Genomic DNA, 27,768 nt, shown 5'->3' with positions numbered 1-27,768 from the left:
ATATTAAGGCAGTACAGGAGGAGGCGCACATTAATAATCCTCCAGGACTGTAACATGCTCATGTTTAACCCAAACAATGTGTCATGTGACTGCAGTTTGAATTGAGGTCGGAACACGTTCTCACCACAAACGAACTGCACCAGAGTTTGGTTGTAACCGGACCGAGACCACCTCTTCAAGAAGGTCTTGGTCCGGATGTTTTGGTGCACACCCGAGTGTGACTGCTGTGTTCACACCTGCCCTGACGAACCGCACTCTCAAATGAACTTGAGTTCAATAATCTAATACCAAAACTCTTGTTCTATCATGTCAATCAGCAGATCTATACACTCCAACTTAATCCACGAAATTCAGTGTGAACATTCCTTTCCTGTACCATTTGGCATATTTGTAATGATAATGTTTCTTTAACAAAATGCTACTTACAACTTTTGGAAATGATGTGATGTCGGTTTTTACGTATGATGATTTGTGGTGTTGTCTACAATGAGCTTAGCCAATGAGAGTTGGGTGTATATGTGTATATTTAGTGGTGTTCCACACCTGATGCTAATCAGCCTGTAACTGATGGATAAGACAATGGGCGATCCGTTCTATTCACAGTAAACCAGCATGCACACTAAATTAAATCATTAATTCAATTATTCATACTTGCTTTTACTACATGGTAAAATGTATTGTCTACATATTGTCCACACTACTCAAACTGGTTTTTAGCTGAACCAGAGAATATTTGATTTAAACAGATCGTGTTGCTGTTTGGCCTCATTGTTGTTCATGAAGTTCACTGGAAGTGATGTAATGTAATCTAACAGCCCTGGTGCGTTTTATGTGGAGTGAGCACTGCATCCTACCTTAGGAGGAAGTTTGGCCTTGTTTGCTCTGATTAATTTGGCATGTAGTTAGGTGTAGTTTTTTTTTTCACATGTACTACATTTATTGCTGCACCCTTGTCTATTGGTTATATTGTGCCAAAAAAGTAAGACCAAGGTTAGAAAGCGGGGAATTTACCATAAAAGGACACTAAAAGGACAGAGCGTCTGCTGCGAGGATCCAACAGATGACCCTTCGATTCTGAGATAACATCACTAGGCAACATTCCCACCTCCCGTCTTATCTCATCACAGAAACTAATTTCTCCAAAAAATGCAACACCACTGCAGGGGAACTTAAAACCTGCTATCGGCTGAATCTGGCAAACACTTCCTGCATTCAGGATCTCGTCATCTACGTGAACTTGGTGACTTTAACCTCAAACCACCCAGCTTATGAAGCACCGCTCCGGACACAGACAAGCTGTTACATATAATACAAGCAGGATTTATCGCCTTCATCAGAGACAGGGATTGACAGGCAACTGCACATTAACAACAGCTACAATAACATTTTCTTACGGTGAAGATTTACAGTCTTTCAGTGGTCAGAACGGCATGTGACACGTTAAAAGCAAAACTGGCAAACTGTCTACAACGTCTCATAATATCATAGTTTATAACACATTAAAATGATTTGTGGCAGATGACGGTTGCACATGATGCAGCTGTTCATCCTCACACCCGACCACAGCATTAAAAGGACAGAAGGGGCTTTCCCATTTAATTCAAACGGCACTGAACGTTGCATACCATCCATGTGACCTCGCTATGTGGTGATTACATCATGCAGACTGTGGTTTATGAGGGATTGACTCCTAATCTGGTGGGGAGAACTTCCTACCTCAGTGACCACAGTGCGTGTGATTGTGTGTTATTTTGTGCATGTGTGTGTTTGTGCTGTTCCCATTGACTCAGCACTGTGTCAAGCAGAGTCTCTCTCCACTAGCTCACCATGAAAGTGACCAGTATGATTAGAAACTCTGGATCAACCAACTTTCCAGCAATGTGGCATTAAGGGGACACAACACATGCAAAGGAGACTCATATTACCCCTAAAAAAATCAATCAGGCCGATCAAACTCTGATGCAGCCTGCAAATTACATCTTAAGCAACAAGTGTCCATGGAGTATAAAGGTCTAATCTAATGGTGACTGACAGAAAATTAATCAGCAGCTACCATATTCAATGATCAAAATCACCATACAAAATAAAACCTTTAATACCATAAACAATATTTACAAAGCTAGCTGTGAAAAGTGAAGTAACCAGCTTATAACTGCTGCAGACATGTTGTTTTTTGTGTAGGCCGACACGGAAGTAAGCGTCACCCTGGTTCCGTGGTCCAAAATCCAATCAGATTTTCGATTGGATTTTGGATTACTGCAGAAAATAAGCTCTGTGGCAAACAAAGGTTTACGACATTTGTTTAGCAAGATAATCTTCACAAACTAACACCACTTTTTTGATTTCTGAAGCCTTAATGCAATCACCAGAAATAAAAAGCTAACGCTAGGCTATAAAGGAACTACATTACGGTCGCTCCATCTACCCTCACTCGTGAACAAACCCCAAGATATTCGAAATCCCTTGCTTAAGATGGGTTGGCGGTTTGGTGCGGTGGCTGCAGTAATGTGGGCGCTGCAGTGGACCGTCGTGGTGAAGAAGGAGCTAAGCCGGTAGGTGAAGCTTTCGATTTACAGCTCAATCCACTTCCCAACCTTCACCTATGGTCATGAGATCTGGGTAGTAACCGAAAGAATGAGATTGCAGATACAAGCAAACTCCACAGAGTGGCTGGGCTCAGCCTTAGAGATAGGGTAAGGAGCTCGGACATCCAGAGGGAGCTCGGAGTAGAGCCGCTGCTCCTTCACACTGAAAGGGGTCGGTTGAGGTGGTTCGGGCATCTGATCAGGGTGCGTCCTAGGCGCCTCCAGTTAGAGAGGTTCCAGGCACGTCCCACTGGTAGGAGGCCCCGGGCAGACCCAGAACAAGCTGGAGGAATTATATATCTTGTCTGGCCTGAGAACGCCTTAGGGTCCCCCAGGAGGAGCTAGGAAGCGTCGCTGGGGAGAAGGATGTCTGGGGTGCGTTACTTTGCCTGCTGCCCCTGTGACCCGGATGGATGGATGACTACGGTTGCATGACTTCAATGTCGCTACCACAACCAGGCTGCAGAGCCGTGTTCGGCATTCTGTAGTCTCATTTAGCCACTTCTTTGCAACTGCCTTTTTTAAGACACATAAAAGCTTTAAAATTCAGGACATTAAACATTAAAAGTCTCTTAAGTGTGTGTTAACCACAGACCTTACTTCAGGCAGCTAATCAAAAACCAATTCAAAAAACCCAGGCGAGACGAGAGAACCAGGAGTGTATAAATGCAAGCTTATTTGCGGGTTTTAGGACTCATTCCTGCATCACTCTATGGGGCTGTAGCAATAACCACAATATTGTAATACCACACGATTAACACACCAAGAGCAAGTACTCTACCTTGTGATGACATCTGAACTTATGCAGATATCCTGTATCATAGCAACCAGATGCAACAGATGCATTTAGCAGTTAATAAGTATTTAATTTGTTTTCAAACTGTGGGATGAAAAAGTAATGTAAGGTGATGACTAAGGTTGGAGGCGAAAGCAACATTACTGTAGAGCTGACAGGAAGTAAACAGACGTGCACTCCGTAGAATAGATAGACGTCACGCTACACTGTGCAAAATCGAGGATTATCATCAGTTGCAGTCTTATAATCCCTTTCACCACCGCTCATCTGTATGCTCATATACATACTGCTATCATCAGCAAACATGCCAAACACAGCTCAGTAAAGCTGCAAACTTTTGAGAGCCACCTTTTTAAGCCAAGCATTTAATACTATAAACACTTTTTCTGAGGGATATTCCTTGAATTAAACATCAAAACCTCCATCTAACATTATGTTAATGATCCCTAAAAAATTTACTACATTATCACAACTCATGAATACTATCTCAGATTTTGGGGACACTGAAACGACTTGACTTAATATTTCATAAGGGAGATTTAAGCACAGCGTCGTAACAGAATAACAGCACTTGCCCAACCTAAACTTATAAGCTTAAAATCTGCTTTTTATTTTTAGGTGAATAGAAAGTAGAACCTACACACAAACACACAACAATGACACACATACAGTATATCCACTCTGACACATGCAGCCACACACAGTCTCCACTCATTCTGCTCCAGTTATGGCTCAGCAGATGACACTCTGCTGCTCCGTCGCTATTTATAGACCAGAAAGGGGGAAAAAAATGAGACGGGGAAAAATCCCATCTTGTCTCTCTATTTGCTCCGTCTCTGTCTCTCTCTCCTCTATTCCCCCCAAAGGCTTTGGTTAAGGTCATGCAGAGAGGGGAGAGAGGGAGAACCAGAGAGGGAGGGAGAGGAAGCCAGAGACAGGGAGAGACACAAGATGGAAGGGAAAGTGATCAAGCGACAAACACAGACACACAGACATGCACAGTCGCACACAGACAGAGCACATCAATACGACACTTTGTTCTTTCTGTCTCGCAGTCCTTTGGTTCTATTTCCAGACGTAAGTGAACCTGGTAAACCCATTTCGGTTGGGTTGGTTTTTTTTGTATCTTGAGCATCAATTGGTTTTACTTGAACTCTCCTAATATAGACATTTTGTACATCAAAGACAAATGAGAATCATTTGAATCTGTCTGTCTGTCCAGCGTATACTTTTCGGACTGTGTGTTGGTCATTGTTGTACTTCGCTACTGTACTTGTACGTAGGTTGGTTGTAATGACAGGACAGCTTCAATTTTAGTATTGCAGGCCTATATTTTATCTACAAGTGCACGTCACACACTGAGCGAGCCGCCTGTTAATGACGCTGTGGGCTAATGGGCATGTAGCTACTTCCATGTTTCAGATGATACGCCATGTTTGTAGTCGACCAATGAATCCTCCAGACCCTACCTTTAACCTGACTCCTGTCTGACTGCTGAGCGTGGACACTTTCTGTGTCTGTCCTTTCAAATTAAATTCCCACATGGTCCGGTCATATAGGTTTTGACTTATTTTGACAAGGCACAGCTCCTAATAGAGTTTCATGTTTGGTCTTTTTTCAGCGACTAAGCGACCAGTGAAATCTTGCCGACTAATGACCCTTCTGGTCGACAAACGTTTGGTCGACTATTAGGGGGCAGCCCTAGTTACTGCTAGTTACTTAATATGAAGTAGCCACAGGAAATGCAATGTGTTTTCCAGTAAGCTTGGCAGTTCCCACTCTCATTCATCAATTCATCTACAAAACAACACAATGGTCATTTTCAGCCTTTGTAGACAGCAGATCAGTTTGAAATATTGCAGGAAGTAATGCAACAAGAGGGAGCAGCCACAGCGAGCGGTTAGATGAAGATCTGAAAGAGACAGGCTGCATACTTCGATCTTACTCCTTTCACTGTGCCATTCTATCTGCAGACTACGGTTGCAGCACTATACCATGAAACCATATACTGTGGTATGAAAATTGATCCTACTGTGTAAATTTGCTTATCTGCGGTGCTGGAAAAAAATTTGCAACCAGACGTCAAATCCCACCTGCATGCGCAGATTTCTGTTCCTGCTCCACAGCTTGTGTTATTTAAAACACACCAGTTGTGGTCGGGCTCTCTTCTCCCCTCTCTTCCCTCATCAAAATGAGGGAGTAGGGGGAGGGAGAGTGTACGGCCCGGTCTGGCAGGGCAAAGTTCAGTCCACACAGACGTCTCTCCTTGGCTCTGCCTTCCCTCTGCTCCTTCTTACTTTTCTATCTACCTTGGCTCTTTCCTGCTTCTCGATCCATCTAACCCTTTGGCTCCCACTCAGACCCTCAGATGGCTCTATTACTCCCACTCATAGTCTCAAGTATGTGCATCAGGGATTGTAACATCTAGTGCTAAACTGAACTCCAGTCTGCAAGACGTCCGCTGGGTACCAAACATGAGCATCATTAGACATTTAAACTTCATCCAGAGAAAATCCAATGAGCACAAAAATCAAGGTAGCATTGTCTGATAAAAGGCATGAAATGTTAATTCATTGGGAGTAGAGATTCAGGCTTGTAAGACATTCCACACACACACACAGATCAAGAGCTCTCCCCTGCACACATTCATTTATTATAAACCCCATTTCAATAAGGAATGACATCTTATCTTTGGAATGTGGGGAATCTGGGAGGGCTACAATGAAACCAGGGGGCTGCCCCCTCCCCAACACACACACACACACACACACACACAGAATAAGAGGTCAACACAAAGAAACAGGAGCTCACTTGCACGTGCACACACACATTCTGTACACAGACTAAGCAGCACCACACACACTCAGCTAAACAGTCTGTGCAGAGTCAGTGCATAGACAAAAGCAAGGGCAGACTAAACACACACACACACACACACACACACACACACACATAAAGAAAAGATACACAAACAGGCACACAGTGTTGTAGAGCAAGCAGCCTAGATGTGCAGCCCAGGTCACTTTACGCTGATGCAGATGACTGGCAGTTTAGAGACTGGATCTATTTTCGACCGAGGTCACAAACACACACACACTCACAAAGGTCAAATGACGTGTGTTGACGCATTCCTGTCGACACAGTGATGTGGTTCAGATATGAAAAGAGATTTTATTTTAAGTTGGGTTAATGTATATACCCTAAAATCACACATTTGCATCAAAGGGCCACAATTAGTACAGCAGACAACACGTGCTAGACCCTCCATTTGAACACACACACACAAACCCCTACAGACAGAACTGCAATAAATGTTGTAGGTTGTGAGTAGACAGAGAACACGTGGATGAAATACAGAGAAACTGATGAACTGACGGGAGATGAAAGAAAAATAAAGGCAACAGACTCAGACACCCAGACATAAAGCACTTTGAGTTGATTCTCCTATATTTCAGCACTATTGTCTGGTGACAGTAATTCTCAAACATGACTTCATGGCACTTGGAAATTGAATCTAAATGACATAGTCTTTGCTTTTACTGATGCATCATCATTACTGCAGCTCCAGGAGCAAGTCAGCACGAGCCCAGATGTTAGCGCTAGTTTAGTGAGTGCTATTAAAGTCATAAAAACTTGCTGCACTTTTGTCTTTGCATCTAGCACAGACACTTTTTGTCAGACCTCCAATTCTGGCTCTGTTTACACCTGATATCAACAAGCGTCCTGGGTGATCGGATCACAAGTGCACAGCTCCAAGTCCAGGTGTGAATGCACCAATGCATCTTGAGATCAGATCTCTCAGACCACAATCAGAAGTGGCCTTCTTTCAGCAGTGTGAACACTCATATGCCCTTGGCCACATTTAAGGACAGCCTACTCAGCTGACATCCTTGCTTATCTGACGCCCCACCAGATAAGAAAACTTTCTGTAGCTGCAGCTACACAGACGCAGAGCTGAAGGACCATCTTTGGAGTCACTCTATGTCAAGCGATTGCCTAAAGCCCAGTTCAGGCCAAAGATTCGCAACGAGATTGATTGAAACATGCAATGTGCCATTCAGCAACGTTCTCGAACCCCGCCGATTCACGCCAATGCAACTCGATGAGACAGTGTATCATCTCTATGCAACAACTCTCTGTACTTCTGTTCTGATTTCCAGCTTTTCAGTCTTTTTTTATAGCTGAATATAATTTGAAGCTTCTTAAAATATGAATGAGGATAGTGAGATACTAGCTACAGCTGTATTTGTAGTGATGATGAAACAGTGAAAAACAGAAAAAAAATGAGCATCAGATGGGCTGTATTCATAATAAATACGGCACAATAATATATGTAAGCAGTGCCAATTAGTTGGTCAGTGAGAATATGTGTGTGTGTGTGTGGGGGCACTGTCCAACATCGGAACACACGGAAAAAGAGGGCTTGGCGGGGATGGAGCACACACTGTTGGCGGTCATTTTGACTTGACTAGTGGACTTCACTACGAGCCAGTTGGCTGTTGAAACAGGTAATGTGCTTAACGTTCTAAAACCAGTCACTGGGGATATGTCCAGCTGAGTTGCAGGTGACACCAGCAGCCAGCTTAAGTTGAGCTCAAATCGGCCAGTTCACACCACTGCAACTTTTCTCCGCAACGTTCTAAAACAGTTTCGCCTTGTCACGAATCTTTGGTCTGAACTCAGCTTAACACAGCAGCTGCAGCTATTAGACTGTCTCGGAAATGAGTCACGTGTTCATTTGCAAACAAAGTGAGAAGTGAGAACCAATCTCAAGTGCTCACTTGTGACGTATGTGGAGACGCATTATAATGCTAGGTGTGAACAGACTTTGAGCTGTCAACTTGTGATCAGATCACCCAAGATGCATTTTATGTTTCATTTAGTTTATGTGTAAAAACATGTACCCTTCCATTATTCTTGTACTTACAAGCAACACCCTGTTATTGAAATACTCAGGGTTTTATTTCAACCAGAGCCACGTTGACTGTCTGGGGAAACTGGGCAGACTGGTGCCATTTTATACATGAGAGGCACTTTATCCAGACACAGAATGTCTATCCTGTCATCACAGTTTCAAGCTAATTAGTAATGTTTTCAGTTTATGATATGGTGTCTCAGGTTTTGCTTGCTGCATCCGCTGCAGTTTCAGTCTCATCTGGGGAAGTAGAAGCTGTACATCTGATCCCAGATTTGTCATTTCTGGCTCAAAACAACATGACCCAATCCCCTGCCTCTGATCCGCAGCTGTCGGCCAATCGTGGCTCGGAATTTCCAGGAAGTGATTATTCTCACAATGTCAGTATTGTTTTGCAGTTTCCTGGCAGAGAAAATATATGAAAAGTGGAAAAACAATAACCCGCTTTTTGCTAATCAGACACACACTTGCATTTAGTCAGGCTACTGTGTGCGTGTGTGTGTGTGTGTGTGTGTGTGTGTGCGTGTGTGCGTGTGTGCGTGTGCGAGAGGTTGAATCAAAGTTGCAGTCAGTTATGTCCAAATTACAACAGAGCTTCCTTGAAGACAGGGCTGAATATGAGGTGTTGCAGGTTCAAATGCAGGTCCTGTTAAGCTGCACACACAATATGCATCGCCTTTGCACCTCTCTTCCTCTCATCAATGCAACATCAGAGATGCCTCGATAATAATCTTCAAAGTGGAGATTACAAAAAGATCAATGATGGAGGGAATGAGTGAGCAGCAGGGAAGGAGGAATCAGACAAAAAAAAGTGTGAAATTTAGGGAGGGAAAGAGACTGATGTCGGGGGAGGAGGTGGGGATTAAGACGCAGAGAGAAACAGATGAGAGAGAGGAAAAAAAATAATGAGAAGAGCACAGATAGATGGAGGAGATAAACAGAGGGAGGAGTGAATGTGATTGGAAGGAGTAACGCTGAGGCGGAAAGACGAAAGCGAGAACTCGTGAGAGAGAATAGAAAAACAGAGAGCGCGCGTTAAGCTATGTCATCATGTCTCACTGTGCAAGTCATCTAACATCTGCCTGATGCATTCAATGTCCCCGACTCACCCCTTCACACACAATCTCTACATCAGCTGTAAGCACACATTGATTTTCCATGAGTCAACACACACACACACACACACACACACACACACACACACACACACACACACACACACCCTGTTTGCAATTAAGCTGCACTGTAATTATCATAAAATACAGTAATAAGCTTATCAACACACATACTGATACAGTAGACGTGTGACGCTCACCCTCAGCAGTTTCTAAAGCACCTCTCATTCTCACGCTCAGCTCTTTTCACTCGCTGGATGACTTTATTTAAAAGAAGGTGCCAAAACACTTCAGCATCTTCAGCTCTCTGCATAAAACACAAACACACACTCGCTCACAAAGTCTGTGTTGAGGATAACACTTCCTTCTAGTTTCTTTCTAAATAAACTCACAAAGTGGGAGGGAGAACGCTCAGCCATCTTTCATTCTCAGCACACACACACACACACACACACACACTGTCACACACATAACTAAACTGTTAGCACAAACGCTATCAAGTCAGATTTATGTGTGTGATAAATGCTTCGCTGCCATGGGTGGAGGGTCTAGACGACATGCAGTATTTTTAACTTTATTCTCATGACTTCACACACTGTGCGCAACTTTAAAGGAACAGTGTGAAAGATTTAGGAGGATTTAGTGGCATCTAGTGGTGAGGACTGCAAAGTGCAGCCAGATGAAACTTCTTCCGGTTAGAATTCCTGCAGTGTTCATTGTTCAGGAGGTTTTAGCTGGGAGCCGAATTATCCGCAGAGGTCTCTTCCTCTCTGAAACAAATATACCAGGTAATTAAAACCAATATAACATAGAATAGTTGGTGCAGGCTGTTTTTTATACCATTTTAGTTCATTTTTAGTAACTCACTTTTAGGCACTGATTTTTGCTTTTGCTCCTAGAAAACACGTTTATTTGTATATTCTGCCATCTATTTAATACTCTGTTGTTATAAAACTGGGCCCAGTCAGTGACCCTGAACCGGGGAACCCACTGGCTGTTGGGTAGTTAGTGGTTGTGAATCGTTGAAATTGTCTTTACTGTACTTAGTGTTACTGTAATTTGAAGCACTCTCACAAAAATTTCCTTCAGGGTAAATAAAGTTTCATTGAATTGAACTGAATTGAATTCTCAGATGCTTTTTGGCTCATCACAGACAGGCCGCTAGCCCAGCACCTTCTAATGCATGGTCACCTTTCTTCTCTGATAACTTAAGAACCCAACGTTAAGAAGGTTTTTACTGGGAGCTGAATTATCTGCAGAGGTCTCTTCCTCTCCAAAACAAACCGACCAGGTGATTTGAACCGGTAGAAACACTGAATAAAGCAGTTTTACATTTAAAAAAATCAGCGTTTTCTGCTCTCTTGTCACAGAGGGGCTGCTAACTACAATGGCCGACGAAAAACATGAATGGCCCCATCTAAAACCAGTGTTTAGTTTGTATGTCCTAGGCCACTGCAGAAACATGGCGGTGCAAGATGGCGATCTCCATAGACAAGGACCTGCTCCCTATGTAGATATATGCGGCTCATATAACAATGATAACAATGATTCTTATTTTATACACTAAAGAAAACATACTTATTACATTATATTGCATTTCAGCCAGTACGTCACCCTAAATCCGACACACTGGACCTTTACAACATAATTTTGTTTATCACAGCTATTACACTTTCACTATGTGAAGGTCTGACCATTAATAACACAACCTGAAACAGCACTTTGGTCCATGTGTCAGGATAGCCTGACCTTACTGGTAAACATTCGGGGAAACTCTGGTGTACACACACACACTCATACACACATTGCATGGAGGGAAGGAAGTATCGAACAGGGACAGTTTGCATATGAGGAAGTGTCAGCTTCTCTGTCTCCCTTCATTTGTTGCCCACAGCTGGTTACTGACACATGACAGAGACACAAAGGGAGTGAGGCAGAGCGCGAGCACCAACTGTGGCAGGACGGACACAAAGCCAGAGTATGACTGAGGGTTATAATGAGCAATAAAATGAATGAAAAAGGAGCTTTCCTCTGTGGCCTCGTCTTATCCTGCGTCATCTCCAGATTATCCAACATCAGAGCCGAACACTTGGCGACCTCAGCCCACGGTATTTTCCGGTTTTATCACTAATAAATCCAACTGCCTGAGCTCTGGGGCTTTTACATATCTGAGCTACACATCTTGCTCTGTGTGTTTATGTATGAGTTGGTGTCAGGGTTTGATTGGTTAGAATTCAGTGTGTGTAAAATGTGCAGCTAGTGAAGTGTACTGCACTTTCATGATGACATTAAAAACATTCTGTAAAATACCAGTCATTCCTGCAGTTTTTATGGCAGGAAGTACACTTGTTTGACCACGGTGACCACTAGATTCCTCAGTTAAGATACAGCCTTCACCAGTTTTATGGCTGGACTTAGTGGAGAAGAATAACAGCTTTATGAGTGATGTTATCATGATGATTGATAGCCGATCTGCACAGACCTACTCCATTTACCAACAACGGTCTCGTGGCTGGTGGGGATTTTCCATCCTCCTGACCAAAGCAGGGAAAATGCTCATTCCAGATTTAAATTCTCTTTTCAGGTGGTTCCTGAACGCCTCAGTCCTCAAAACCGTCCGTCTGTTGGTCGCATTAAAAACACAGGAAATATCCTGCAAGATTAAAAAACATTTCCACTTTAAGTTCTGTATTATTAAACAGCTGAGCTCATCTGCAGCGAGGCTCAGCCAAATGAATAAGTTAACAATCCACAAAGCTAGCTGCAGTATGTGCACACACAGACACACCCCCACTGCACACACACATGACCTCATATACAGCATTCAAAACATTTTATGAGAAAAATGTTTGAACTGCAAACTGTGTATGTGTGTTTTAGGGGGTGGCTAACACTACTTTATAGCAACTTCAAAATCAATCAGCAGTAAGAGCCGGCCTCTGCCGAAGGCTTGACACAGCTGCAGTGTGCTGTTATGTCAGGGAAATCTGAACCTCTGGAAAGTCTAACCGTTTCACCTCAGCTCTGCTGCCCTGGAGTAATCTGGGGATATTTATCTTTCAGCAAAATACAGGATACAGCTTTTACTCTATTTCATACATCTGCATGAGCATATATCATCCTCAACTCAAAATATTTGCAGGTAGCACTTCACCAATTGCAACTGTGTCATTTGAGCTTGGGAACCGGGTGTCAGGGAGGTTTATGCCCATGAAAATAACAATAATAATAACTAGAAATGTGCACTCAGTAGCAGCCTGAGCTTATCACGACCACTATAGACAGTTCTTGTATTTCAGCAGAAGCACCACAGCTTGTTTTAGAGCAGTGGTTCCCACCTAGTCCAGCCACGGCGTCCAGATTTCTCCTTAGTATTTAGTTCAAGGTCCACTTATTAATATCTGGACTTTTAAAAGTATTAACTTTGTGTGAACGCTACCACACAAGAAGCAGGAAACAACAACAATAAGCACAATTGCCTTGAATTACCTATGGCTATGAAATGTGCTACTGAAATAAACTTGTTTTGTCCAAAACAGACAAAAAAGAAATAATTTAACAGCCTACTCACTTTATGAGTGTTGAAGCACAAATATCAAGGAAAAAAAAGACCAAATCATCAAAATCTGCAAGTCTACAAAATCAGGCAGGCAAATCAGCCCCTGAAATGCTCCCCGTGTGGTATGACACCGTGCAGAGGACGAAACAAAACTGAGTTGCAGGCAGACCACAGAGAGCTGTGCTCAGTGAAACGGTCAAGACTGCAGCAAAAATAACAAAAACAGATCATGCCTAACTTAAGCGGGATCGAGAATTAATCTGCAGATTCTCCGGTTCCAAATGGCTCCAAACTTTTCTATAGATGTCAGTTCTTGAGTCACGACGAGGGCCTAAACGTGGCTTGCAGCAGACGGTAAAGCTTGTTTTTTTAGCCGAGCTGATTTCCGGATAACTTGCAGTCACTACTAGACGGTTAAGAGCAAGAAGTCAGCAGTTAATAATGGTATACAATTATGAATCACTGCAACCACAAGAGGTCCTTGAGCACACAGTCATAAATGTGCACACAAAATATTAGACTGATTGGCCCAGTAGTTGGCAAGATAAACTGCAAACACACATGAAACACCTGAATGCACACAACTTATCACATGATCCCCTCCAGGCTTATGGCTTGTGAAGATATTATTTTTGGAGAAGCTCTGGTTTTCAACATCTAATAAAAATGTATACAGATACTTGTTTGTTGAGGTGAAGCCTCGTAGTTTGCATTTGTAATTTGAGATAAAGTTGCAACAGACAGTCTATTGTTCAGTGAAACTGCCTTTGGGACATAAAACTTTTTAAATAATAAACACTCTCAACAAACATCTCACTGTCCTCTTCTTTCCTCCAGCTCTCTCCCTCCGTTTGCACCTGATCTTTCCTTCCCTCCCTCTGGCCTTTTTCCAGCACATGGACAGATTTCAGGCCAGTACCAGGTTAAAATGGGTCATCACTATAAACAAAGTGCCGCAATGCTAAAATTGGACATGGTGAGCCATATTTATTAGCCCTGTTAGATGTGAGTCATTTTGTCTATGTCAGGAGACTACAGTGAAATGACTTAGCAGTATAACATTTCACTGTAGTGCTGTGTGAAAGTTTGCAAAAGGTGTGAAATCGTGATAAAAAACAATAAAATCTGCTTAAAATTTTAAAAACAAAGGAAATATTTTGCATTGGTGCGATACTTGCATATTCCAACAGAGCTGTCTGAGCCCAGTTTCCCTCCAAAGGCACCGATTAAATGACCGTTATTGGAGGAGAGCCTCGGAGCCCCAAAAGCGTGTGTGTGTGTGTGTGTGTGTGTGTGTGCACGCGCACTTGTATCTGTGTGTGAGTGAGGAGGGGGCTAATCCGCCTTGTGTTGCTGTTGAGAGAGAAATTTCAAGGTCTTTGAGTGCCAGCGGAGCTAAGAGCCTAAGGTCACACACACACACACACACACACACACACACACACACACAGACTCGGGGGTCCCTCTTCTTTTCCGTCCTCTGCTCCTCTCCCTCCCCCTTCTCCTCGCTTTTCATTTCCTTTGTCTTTTCTCTCCCACTTTTTCCTCCCTCCCTCCCACCCAACGTTTCCCGTTTCTCTATTCTCTCACTGAACTCCCGCCACGATCACCTCCCCTCTTCCTTTAACTTCTGCTCCTGGTCTTTCCCACTGCCTCCATCCTGCTCCTCCTAATCTCCTCCGACCACATGCCCTCCAAAAGTTCTCAAATGACATTTTCTTTAATTTTTTTGCCCCTTTTTTCCCCTTACACATCTCTGTCCATCCCCTCTACCAAAAGTAGTAAACCCTGGGCAGGCTCCTGGCGATCGCCTCGGACACAAGGGACCTGAACTTTGACCTTTACCCCTCCTCCCTTCATCCCCTGCCCCTCTTTTAGAACTTCATTCCTCTCCTTTCCTGCCCCACTTCTCCTTTCTTCGTAGTTGACTCACTCTCTTAACTTTATCCCAATTTCATGGAGCATGTATGCAAATGTGTTGTCACTTGATGGCAGCTGTTTTGATTGTGAGCTTGACAACTCACTGCTGTCCTCAAGTGCTACTCGGTTGAAGCTGAGACCAAACTCTTTTATGCTCCAGACAAACAACAGCGATGAAACTGCTTGTCTGGTCTGACCGACCACTGCCAATCCCCAAAAAATCGTTAAGGGGATCTACTGCGCTTCCCTGTATTTTGCGTCTTATATATAATGTTACAATAAAGGACAAATAAACGTACATCCTCAGCTTTCCTACCGTTCTTATCACTCTGTTTTTCCTACTTTGGCTACAGTATGATTTCACACTATGCCAGATTTCTTTATATGGTAATTTGCTCCAGGCAAGTCTTAACTTTACGTAGCTACATGCTAACGTCAGAGAATCATGTTATCTTGGTTGATGATGTTATAAATTTCTCCCCAGATTTTGTATCATACTCCTGCTGGAACATGTCCGGTTGTGAAGAGACGCTTTTACTAGTGATTATTCACTGTAGAAAGTGACGCTATTCTCCGGTACAGTCATTCTCAGGCTGCAATACCGGTGCAGACGCCTAGACATGGACCAATCAGAGCACACTGGGCTTTTTCAGAAAGGGGGCACAAAGAGGCTGACGCTAAACGGAGCGTTTCAGACAGAGGGTGAATACAGGTGTTCCAGCACAGAAACATGTTCTAGTAGAAACCTTAAATACAAGTATGAACCTGCGATGAGCATATTAAGTCAACTTTAAATCCGAGAAGCTGAGGGATGATGGTTTCATCCCAAATCTGATTCACCTCCTTCACCATTTCATGAGCCACAAAGATGCAGATAATACTAGGTCAAGATGAAACTGATCCCAAACATTGTTCCTTCTCCATTTTCTCTCATTCCAGGAGACCTGCGTCAGCCTCTTCTTGCCCATCCATCATCTCCCGTCCAGTCTAAAGAGGCCCCTCAAGATAAGCTACTGAGTGACCTTCCTCCTCTTTCTCCGCACTCCCTCTATCTGTTCATCAATCTATTCCTTCACTAGAGCTTAAGCAAACAATCTGCTCAGTCTCCCTCCTTATTCCTCTTCCTCTGTTTCCATCCATCTATAAATTCTTAAAGGGAAACAGAGGTTAACCTGCTTTGGATCAGGTGCCAAAAAATGTAAAGACATAACCCCCGAATCTCCCTCTGAAACACACAAACACAAGACTTTAAACATATGCGCATTACAGCGAGTCACAGGGATGGACAGACACTCACACACACCTATATGAACACACGTTTAAACGTATAGAAAACTGACAAGTTCCAGATGATCCCAACTCCCACAGATCTCTAGTTCCCATGCCCACCCAGTGAGTGAATGTGATTGGTTATTACGTGTGCATCTGTGTCTGTGTGTGTGTGTGTGTGTGTGTGTGTGTGTGTNGCATTACAGCGAGTCACAGGGATGGACAGACACTCACACACACCTATATGAACACACGTTTGCACGTATAGAAAACTGACAAGTTCCAGATGATCCCGACTCCCACAGATCTCTAGTTCCCATGCCCACCCAGTGAGTGAATGTGAATTGGTTATTACGTGTGCATCTGTGTCTGTGTGTGTGTGTGTGTGTGTGTGTGTGTGTATGTAACTTTACTCCCACCATTCTGCCACATGTCAGCAGTTGCTCAGTCATCTTTGACACACACACACATTCACAGGATTACAGCCCAGGCTCTGTAGAAAAGTACTTGTCTCTGCATGCATATAGCCGAGTCACCGCAGGCCTTCAATGCCCTTATATAACACGCGCAGTATACGATGTTTAATGGGACTTTTCATTCTTGTAATCCAGGGCGTATTGAATAACACGCTTGTATTAAATCGCTCATGTATCAGCCAGCTTATCCTCTGATTATTTAACCATATCACAACCTTTTTAAATCAACATCAAAATCAATCTGAGGTCTGAATCTGACCCGATAAAGACCCAGATCAGTGTCGAGAATCACTCGGGTTCCTCTTTCTGATGAGCAAGAAGGACAGAAAGAGAAAGGACGAGGCAGGGAGAGAGCTGGACAGAGGTTAGCAGTTGTTTTCTCATAAACACGGCGGCGTTTGACGCGGGGCATCAAGCGAAGCTGATTTTAGCTCCTGGGATTCAGGAGGACTCGAGGAGCATCTTGTGATGGAGATGACAGGAAAACAACTCTGCAGCCCCACAGGAAATAATCGCACACTGAGAGACACAAACAGATTTGCACAGAAAGCAACTGCTTACACAGTCTCACCTCGTTCGACTTTTCTGGCTTCTAATTAATTTACCGATAGTAGGTTGGAAAGATGGAGCAGAGAACAAAAACTAGCCTCAGCTACCCTCACCTTTCAGTTCACAAGGGAAAAATATCATCTTATCTGCTTGATTTCTGACGTATTACAGATTATCCTCAGTATGTGGCTAATTGTGTTATCCCCTCTGCCTCATATTTCCTGTCATTCTGTGAAAATAAAACTGCCAAATAAAAGATAAAAAGTAAAAATTGAATCTTGTGAATTTGTTTTTCTGGCGCAGCACCAAGTGTTTCATCAGGGCAAGCAGTTCCACATGAGTCCATGTCACTGTTTTCTTCCTCCACTAAAACCTCAGCTCAGTCAGTGCCCCGAGTGTCATATGACTGACTCTTATTCTACATCTCCAACTACTGAACGCACCGTCTCTGTGAGTGCTTGTCAATAAGGCGAGCTGCGAAGACGCTCTCTCACCTTTCCCAACAACACCTATCTAACTCCTATTCACGTCTCTTGCTCGCACTTTTTAACCCTCTATCGCTCCGAGACACTCACACACTCACTGCAGAAGTTGCATCAGTGCACCGTAATGTAGCAACAGCATCCTGTGGTGAACTGTGTGCCATCCTGTCTCATGTTTCACACAGTGTGCAAGATGCAGCCTTTTTTTTGTTAGCTTTTGTGTAGCTACAGACTGAGCTGCTGCTGCCCTGTGTCACCAGTCTAGTTATAACCACAGAGACACCAAACTGGAGCAACTAGGGAAGTGATCTGCCCTGCTCAAGGTCACTTTAACTGGGACAAGTGGGTGAGAGATGCACCAGTGTTGCTTATTCACTTTCAGTACCCTGAATTTCCCAGACAGTCTGGGGATTTTGACAAGGAACTCTCCTCTTATAAGCTAACTTCTCTACCCTTTAGGACACACTGTCCTGCAAATTCATCCTACATTCTACAGATATCAAGCTGCAACAGCACATCAGGAAATCAAACCTGCAGATTCACACTTATTTATCATGCCTTTAATGTTCAACATCCTCTCCTTCATTTAATAGTCATTTATGCAACTCGTGGTAGCGGTAGCCGGTTGCACCACAGCATCCGTTCACATACACTTCAAAAAAATCAACCGTTAATACCAGAGACTGTGAGCAGGTGAACTGCAGGGACGTGGCAATGAAAAAAACAAAAATGTGAGTAATAACAAAAGTCTGAGCCACAGTGACGCACAAGAGTTGCACCATACCTCCTTAGTTTGCCAGATTGTTCTGTCAATCCTGCAAAATCACAGTGACCAAAACTCACAACTGTGTTTCAACATTTTACGTATTTGGCCGAGGAGCTGCTAAAGGTACAGGTCAATATTGTAAAAACACAACGACAAGCCAACCAAATATTTTCCAGACATGGAATCCATTACTCACGGGCAAAAATAACAGTCTGAGCATCTTTGGGAAACAAATATGACAGCTATTGTGATGTCAGTGTAACACGGCATCACATCCACATACAGTGAAATACAACCTCAACTCAACACAACCAAAAAGGGAAATGTGCAGTTAAACTCAACTTAAAAGTGAGACAAATTGTTGCAAACCAAAGCTCTGAGCATGAGCGACCTTGTTGCTGCTTCAAATAACAGACAACCATCTTGTTTATAGGAAACATCCGAATGAAATGTTTCCCCTCTGTTGCACTTTGCTGCCTGCTGGTAGGACGTCAGCCCTTCTACACTAGTCATGCTTTTGTTGAAATGCAGCAAAAATCAAAACATCAACTTCAGCCAGGATGTAATCTGCACCAGTATTGCAATCTCAATCAGATTGTGATCTCGTGTCTACAGATAGCATCTGGGCGCACAGGAAGTTCTCACATATCACAAAGGTAAAAATAGGACGTGCGAGAAATAATACAAAGAAGTTAAATTCAGCACCTGCTGGGGTGGAATTAAGACACTTCAGGGACGTAATGACATTTAATTAAAGCCAGAAAATCAGTAGGAGACAGAGCATAGACGCTGAAGAGGTGACAGCTTTATGAGTCTGGACTCACCTGGAGTTCACACCACGCCACCTCCACAGTAGTCTCTGTATCCAGGCCCTTGTACACGGTCTTAAACGACCCTCTTCCGATCTCGATGTCGAATTTTAGGAAGCGCCCATCTGGTGAAGTCCCCACAGCTTTTGTCTCCACCTCCTCTATATCCTCTTGTACTCGTTTCTCGGCCTCCCTCTGCTCCGCCCGTGCTTTGGCGAGCCCCTTCTCCTCCTCCGTCTCCTTCTCTTTCTCCTCGGTCGGACTGCTCACATGTTCTGTCGCTTTCCCGTCTTTTGCTACCTGTTGTGTGTCCTCCGACCCTCTGGGACGCAATGTGACGTCAGGCTGTTTGCCTGCTGTTTTCTCAGTAACATCCAATACTGTCGGGCTGGGCTCTTTTACCGCCCCCTCTGCGCTCTGTTCTTTAACAATACTGCTGGTGGGAACAGGAACTGTGATACTGCTCTCACTAAAAACTTCCTCGGCATCTTCTATCTGCGCCTCTGCAACTGCCCCAACGAGCCCAAGACCAGGTTGAAGGGCCAAGCCTTGCATGTAGGGACCTCTCTGGACCTCCCCACCTTCAACTTCGCAAACCCCAGGTCCAGGACCCGAGGGTTGTGGAGGGAAGAAGGTGGGAGGCCCTTCACAGTCCGGTGGTGAGGTGAGTATCACAGCTGCTTTGCTGGGCAGGTCCAGAGCTGTGGCGTTGGAGTCACAGATGACACTCCGGCGGAAGAAACGGTGCTCGGCTATTTTTGAGTCTCTATCCATGGTGTGGCGGCGCCGTTGGACCTCTGGGTGTCCGCTGAGCTTCTCCACCACATGCGAGTCTGAACTAGCAGAGCCGTTCACATTCTTATGGGGGGTCTGGGGTGATGGACAGGGGGAAGCAGAGGGAGGAGGGGGGGTCGGGGCAATGAATTTCACTGCTTTGCTGTTGCTTTCAGACATTCTTCCACGAGGCTTAGACCACAACAAAGGAATTCTGTACGTATAAATAAGGACTTATTTTATCTGAGTAATCACACCAACCTATGTGTACAAGACAAATCTCTACTAGCAGGCTCTTTTTTTTCAAATGAAAGCCCTATAACCTCAGATGCAACTCCAGAAAAAAAAGAAGGGATGGGTAACTCTACTTTCGCTTCGCAATGTCAAGTGCTTCAACAAGACAACCAGGAGTTCCTACAAGGCCCTTCTGTGCAGGGCTCAGGGAAGCCCCAGGAGAGAGGCAGGGGCTTTTGCTTAAAGATTGGGGAGGGAAGGGATGAAAGCCAGTGATAGGAGGGGGGGTGCAAGCACTGCAATGTGGTGACAACCGTCAAATTAACACCTGAATCCATCCTGTTGCCAACATCCAGAGAGGGACATCCACGACATGGAAGGACTGGAGATATCACAGACCAGCGTGGCCTCCCAAAGGCTGATAAAGGAAAATATGATTGGAATCCAATCTGTTACAGCTCGATTTGGAGGTCTGGTGAAGCTTCTGTAAGAGCAGGCGCCTCTGCTCGCTGAAGATAGGACTCCCCTGGAGAGGTCGCTGGCCTGTCTGGTAAGGCCAGACAGAGGGCTAGGTAGGCCTAGCCTGGCCTAGCCTGGCCCAGCTTGATCTGCTTCGGCCCTTGTCACTGGAAATAAAAAGAGAGAAGGGAGAGACCTGTAAGATGAAACTATATTTTCTTTAAATATCTGACCATAAATCACAAAATTCACCATCTGCTTTCACTTGACATTTGAACCAGCCGACATCAAGGGACCCCCGAATGATACCCCCTGCCAAAGTGGCTCGTAGCACATCCAAGCTGCCAGATACTGTAACATTTTACCAGCGTTTGGCCAGTGATCAGCGGGATGAATGACAGAGACAGGGTGGGGAATAAAAATCAGCCAAATGCTGCCACAATTTTGGGTGCAGTTGACACATCTGTCAGCTCCTCCAACCCCGAAGCAGAGATCATATCCTCATTTGGATGTTCTTTTCCAAAACAATTTGGGAAGGATTGAAATAGTGAAACTAAAGAAGTAGAGTTTCATGCACCAAAAAATAGAGTATTCACATTCATTAAAGGGCTTTCTGAGGCAAGTCATTATTCTAGATTTCGCTGTTAGAGGATTTTGCCAGACTTTGGGCACCCAAAAAACTACCGCAACCAGCTGAAACTTCTCCCATTTGCCAAGTAGGTTTCCTTGAGTGTTTTGTCGAGACTTTTACCAGGAGCCTAATTATCTGCAGAGGTCTCTTCCTCTCAAAAACAAACGGACCTGCTCATTAAAACAGGTAAAAAAACACTGACTAAAGCAGTTTCATGTTAAGAGAATCAGTGTTTTTACGACCCTGCGTGTCACAGACGTGCCGCTAGCCCAGCATCTGCTAATGTGTGCTCACCTTTTGTCACTGATAACTGGAGATCCAGACGTTCAGGAGATTTTATTAGGCTCAAATGACCCCTATGATTTAAAGCGGTAAAAGCACTTAATAAAGTAGCTTGACATTTGAAAGAGTTATTCTAGTCACAGAGGGGCAGTGGCCAGCACAAAATAGCAAAAACATGAATGCCCCTATATAGAGCCAGTATTAGGTTTGTCTGTTCTGGGCTACTGTAGAAACATGGCAGACTCTGCGGATGAAGACCTGCTCCCTGTGTAGATAAAAACGCTTTATCCTAAGGTAACAAAAACATGTCGATTCTTATTTTCAGGTGATTATACACTAAAGGAAATTATAGTACATGCCACTTCCAATATAGCTCCCTAAATCCTACACACTGGACCTTTAATCTTCAATTCAAGCTCATTAACGAGAGACAGAGCTGCATCCCATCCCAACCTTTCCCCCCCAAATTGCCCCAGTGTAGTTAATGCAGGGGAGTGATGCAGCAGAGTGAGCTCCTAATTGCTCCACGCTCCAAATTTAGCCCAAAGTCACCACTACCGCGCTGACCTCGAGGTTAGGCTTCTCTGTGGCAATTCAGCAGCTTAGCATGACAGGGGAGAGGAGGCACTCAGAGCGACAGAGACAGAACCACAGAAATGAACAAGTGTATGACTCTGTCATGATTAATTAAAAGGTCCAGTGTGTAGGATTTAGGGGGATATATTGGCTGAAATGGAATATATTAGGTATATTTTATTTAGTGTGTAATCACCTGGAAATAAGAATCACCGTGTTTTCGTTACCATAGAATGAGACATTAATATCTACATAAGGAGTGGGTCCTTGCCATGGAGTTGGCCATGTTGCACTGCCATGTTTCTACAGTAGCCCAGAACGGACAAACCAAACACTGGCTCTATAAAGGGATGTTCACATTTTGGTGACTGCTACCGCAGTTCGCTGCCCCACTGCAAAGAGCCAAACATTCTTGAAAAAAAGGCTCATTATTTTAACGTGAAACTGCTTTATTCAGTGTTTTAACCGGTTTAAATCACCAGGTCTGTTTATTTTGGAGAGGAAGAGACCTCTGCGGATAATTCGGCTCCCGGTAAAAACCTCCTGAACGCTGAAGCAATCGTAACCGTGAGTTCACGCTTGGTATACAAGAAAAGTTTCAGCTGACTGCAAATTGCTACATCCTACACACTGCTCCTTTAAATTTGTTCCCTATGAATGGAGATTTAAATGGCACTAAGTGACTTTGCACAGATTATAACTGTGTCTGTAAACTGCAATAACCAATTACACATGCGTCAACCCAGATGGTGTATAACTGCTTTATATCTCATAATCAGAGCCAAAAGGATCATACATTAAAGAGTCAAATTTGTCTGCAAATATAGAAAATGACACATGCTATTGTTCAGATTATACTTTTAAATCTCACTGGGTTAAATTCATCCTGAAGGTTTCATTTGGCCCCCACAGGCTACTGTATAGTGTCTCAATTAAGGGAAGTGGGTGAAGGGTTAGCACTAAGGAGGTCACACTGCCTTAAAGCCACCAGGTGCAATTTACCTGCTTGTTTCTACCTCTCCTTAAGAGAAAATCTACCCTGTTTAGCTTTATATGGTGTTTTAGTATGTGTAGTATGATGTGTGATGAACCGGTTTTAGATTGCTCCTGAGGTTATCCCGGTTTGGCATTTAATAGTACCTGTCTGTTCCAGGGGTTAAGAGAAGTCATTCACTCAACTGTTTGCTGCAGGTGGAAAATCATGTGCCCTTTTGTTGTTGTGATTAAGACATATAGCTGATTTAAGAAGTGAGCTATGAGAAGATGTTTTTATGGTGATCTCACAACAGCTAGGGGGTGTTGTGAGGTGCAACTCCTCTCCCTTACAGAGTGTGACATAAGTGCAGTGAGAAAAAACAACCAAAACAGTGAATTAAAGTTTCATTTAAAAACTTATAATAACAGCAGTAATAGCCAGGTATAATCTGAAGGTCAAGTATGCAACATTATTATTTAAATTACCATGAATGTTGACCGATTTTCCCGCGGCAGGTAGGTGAACATAGCTATCACAGGTGTGCCGCTTGGACCAATCAGAGTTGTGCTTTTATAGCTAAATTTTAACCCCGGGGCACCCACGAGCTCACCTGGTAGAGCAGGCGCCCCACATATGACAAATCCAACCCATAGCCCTTTGCTGCATGTCATCCTCATCCTCTCCCCCCTTCACACTAAGTCTGTCCTGTCCAATAAAGGCGAAATAGCCCCAAAAATATAATTTTATTCCTTACTGGAAAGAAAAACAGGTTTTACTGATACCTTATGTTTACAAGTGTCAGTTCCTCTGTTTACAAAATGCAAAATATAATGCGCAAACATTCAAGCATGGCCAAAACTGGATAGTCAAGTAACTTTTCAGATATAAATAGATGGCTAATGTTAAAAATATTAGAATTAGCATTAAATTATGTAAGGAATAGTATCCTTATTTCTAATTTAAATATCTTTCATGGGTTTTTTTTTTGCCTCGTTTGTTTTTGGATATGAATCTTTGTCCTTTACTTTTATATAATTTTATTCTGTTTTGGAGAGAAAAATTGGTTTTACAGATACTTTACTTTGCAGGTGTCATTTCCCTGTGTTAACAAAATGCAAAATATAATGTACAAACATTCAAGCATGGCCAAAACTGGATGGTCAAACTAACTTTTCAGACATAAATAGGTGGCTAATGTTAAAAAAAATATTAGAATTATCATTGAATTATGTAAGTAATAGTATCCCTATATCTAATTCAAAAAATTTTTGCCTCTTATTTATTTATTTATTTAGGATATGTATCTTTGTCCTTTTACTTTTACGTTTGAAAATAATAAATAAATAATCTTTTTGACAGATTTTTGGAATTGCACTGTAATCTGAGCATATGTTAATAAAAACAAAATCTTGTATCCTCATATCTAATATATATATATTTTTTTTTTTCCTCTTATGTATTTGGATATGTTTCTTAGTCCTTTTAAAACAGTAAATAAATAATCTTTTTGACACACGTGTGGCATTGCTCCTGCACTGTAATCTGAGCATATGTTAATAAAAACAAAATCTTGTATCCTCATATCTAATATATATATATTTTTTTTTCCTCTTATGTATTTGGATATGTTTCTTAGTCCTTTTAAAACAGTAAATAAATAATCTTTTTGACACACGTGTGGCATTGCTCCTGCACTGTAATCTGAGCATTGACACACGTGTGGCATTGCTCCTGCACTGTAATCTGAGCATCTGTTAATAAAAACAAATCTTTGCAAAGAAAAAAAAAAGAATTCAAATTAAATAATCAGGGATGTGTTATCTGCAGCACATCAGCGGTGAATGCCAACAATTAAATGGATTCCATTCGTTAAGCTCGGCTCATTAAAACTTAATGAAGAAAAGGTGTTCATCCTGTTAAAGTGAGCACAGGAGCAATTAAAGAGGCATGAGAGTCGTTAAAGCTCACTGCTGATATGGGCTAAGTTGTCACAAAATGTACATTTAAGTTATGTGACATTGCGAATCTTAAAATAAATATGTGTGCAAGTGACCGACTGTGCTGTAAAGAGTGCAAAGCAATGCAGAGTGTCCTGCACAGTGGGCTTTGAAGGCAACCTGAGCAGCAGACCGTGCACTGAGGGCTCCGCTGCTGCCTGTTGAGGAACTCAAACGAGGCTATGCAGCTAACTTTGCCCACAGGCAACAACCAGACACAAGCAATAACCAGTCACGATTTGTACAAAGCGTTATAATAAAACAATAAATGCACCGTTACCTCTTACATTGGTGTGGGCTGTGCTGGCACTGCAGAAATATGGAGGAAAAAACTTGATTTAAAAGCCTGTAACTCCTCTGCAGAGGGGGTCCGCTCCGACAGCACCACAAATGTCAGTATAGTGCGTCACATTAAAGCCACAGTTGGTTGCCGAAAACCCCGAGAAAAAAGAAAGAAGCTATTTACAGAAACATAACTTAGCTAGGCTACAACCGTGTCCGAACAGCGAGGCGGTGTGTGAGCAGCAGCCGACAGACAGACACCTCCCACCGGGCAGAGAAGCCAAGTTCGCTCGCTGGTGTCGCGGCGGCTCTGGTACTTCTCCTCTGTCTGTCTCCGTGCTGTCTGTGTCCGGGTCTGCAACCGCGACCGAAGCGGCAACGGTCTCACTCAAAGATGCTATATCCACATCCGCGTCAACATCCAGTCCGTGTCCGTGACCGCTGTGTCGCTCCTCTTGGCTTGTGTGGCGCAATAAACCCGCCGTGATCCACAGTTATTCCCCGTTTTCAAGCCATAGGACGGCGGCTCCGTCTGCTCGCTGCTCTGCTCTGGCGATGACTCGACAAGGCGACGGCAGATCTTTCACACAAACGTTGCTCGTGTCAATGTAGCCAGCGGTAACCCGGGTGATACCGGAAGTGAGGCGTCCTATCAAAGTAAAACAAAAATCTCATCTATCATTCATGGAAGGAAATTATGAGATTTTTTGGGAAATAGTGGCTTAGATAGTGGCACATTTCATACACAAGGGCAATTCAAAGTGCTTTATAGAGTATTCAAAATATAAAACATACTACAGGATACAGAAAAAAGTAAAAGGAAAAACAAAGATATAAAAGGTCAAATTAATTACTAAATGATTTACTTTTTTTTTTTAAATCACCATTAAAAATGTAAAAGTGCAGACTAGAGGTGCAAAGATAAACAGACTATTTAACCCTTTGAAACTTTCTTTCAAAAACATGAAAAGAAGGCAGTGAAAAAATAAAATAGCTAAAATAAAATAAGATTAAATTAAATTTAATTAAATGTATAATTATAACAATTATAAATATATAATGATAATAATTATGAATGTCATTTTGTGGGACATTTTCCCCTAGTTTTTCTTTCTTTCTTTCTTTCTTTCTTTTCTCATAATTTCTAATTTCTTTCTGGCATTCACAGTAATTTCTTGTAATTTGCAGGACATGTTATGCCAAATTTTAGAAATCAAACCAATTTACTCAGGTATGAAAGGAATAAATACTTGTGAAAGGTGTCTGTAAGCAGCACAACAAAAGTGATGTCGCTCCAGGTTTCATAGGGTTGAAATGATTTAAAGCTGAGTTTTGAAATAAGGTTACAGTCACTACAGGTACAGTAGGCAGTGTAAAAAAAAAAAGTTTTTAGCTTTGACTTAAAAGTGGTCAGAGTCGGGGTTCGTCTAACATCATCTGGGAGGCTATTCCAGGATTGTGCTGTGTGATAACAAAACGCTGCGTCACCATGTTTTGTTCTGACTCTTCTGACGTTCAATACAACCCCAGGTGTCCTCAGGGTCCTACAAGGTTCATATGTTACAAACATGTCAGAGATGTAGGCCTATGTGGGCGCCGAGCCACAGAGTGATTTACACACAAGCAGCAAGATTTTGAAATCAATTCTCTGAGTGACAAGTACCCAATGTAAGGATTTGAGAACTGGAGTAATGTGGTCATCCTCTCATTAAAATTGTTCTGGGCTGCTAAAAAATGCGAATCATCTGCTTCTCTCTTTGAAAATATCAACTTCTATCAATCTTAAATTTTAACACATACCAGACATATTCTGGCATATGACGTATTCATGTATGAATATCAATCAATCAATCAAACTTTATTTGTATAGCACTTTTCATACATTAAAAATGCAGCACAAAGTGCTTCACAGAATAAAAACAAACAAAAATAATACATACATATTGAAAACCCGCCCCTCCCACCCCCACATATAAACACACACACACACACACACACACACACACACACACACACACACACAGTCAATATAGTCAATAACATGGCTGGGCACTGAGGAACCAGGTGAGGAAAGAACCACCTATGGGGAGCCATCCACACTGAGAGGCGCTACAGCCCACGGCCACAGGGAGCGCCGCCACAGAGACCACCCCGACCCAGACAGACCGGGGTGGACTCCACACATGGTGTGGAGATTAGGAAAAATTAAAGAGTTAAAGATTAAAATAATATTAATAATAATAATAAATAAATAAATAAATAAAGATTTAGAAACTAAAATGCATAAAGATTTAAAAATAAATCATTTAAAAGCAT

The 27,768-nt window shown here is 42.8% G+C and overlaps 1 protein-coding gene across 6 annotated transcripts in view; it reads right to left on the bottom strand.

The window, feature by feature from the left end:
• Window positions 1-26,008, bottom strand: part of wnk1b (WNK lysine deficient protein kinase 1b) — a 147,923-nt gene extending 121,915 nt beyond the window's left edge. For 5 of the 6 annotated variants that reach the window (XM_050035747.1, XM_050035750.1, XM_050035749.1 and 2 more), the window contains exons 1-2: window positions 25,451-26,008; window positions 19,257-20,875 (exon numbers count right to left, since the gene is read on the bottom strand). In XM_050035747.1, coding sequence (XP_049891704.1) covers window positions 19,257-20,195 — 939 coding nt within the window. In that variant the 5' untranslated portion in view covers window positions 20,196-20,875; window positions 25,451-26,008. The remainder of the gene's footprint in view (window positions 1-19,256; window positions 20,876-25,450) is intronic. The other variant, XM_050035748.1, reaches the window with a different exon arrangement.
• Between the last annotated feature and the right edge of the window lie 1,760 nt (window positions 26,009-27,768).

Source organism: Epinephelus moara, chromosome 23 (genome assembly GCF_006386435.1).
Source record: "Epinephelus moara isolate mb chromosome 23, YSFRI_EMoa_1.0, whole genome shotgun sequence".
In the NCBI taxonomy this organism is placed as follows: Eukaryota; Metazoa; Chordata; class Actinopteri; order Perciformes; family Serranidae; genus Epinephelus; species Epinephelus moara.
Note: the sequence above shows the minus strand (reverse complement) of the source record. Positions and strands in the feature narration are given on the sequence as shown.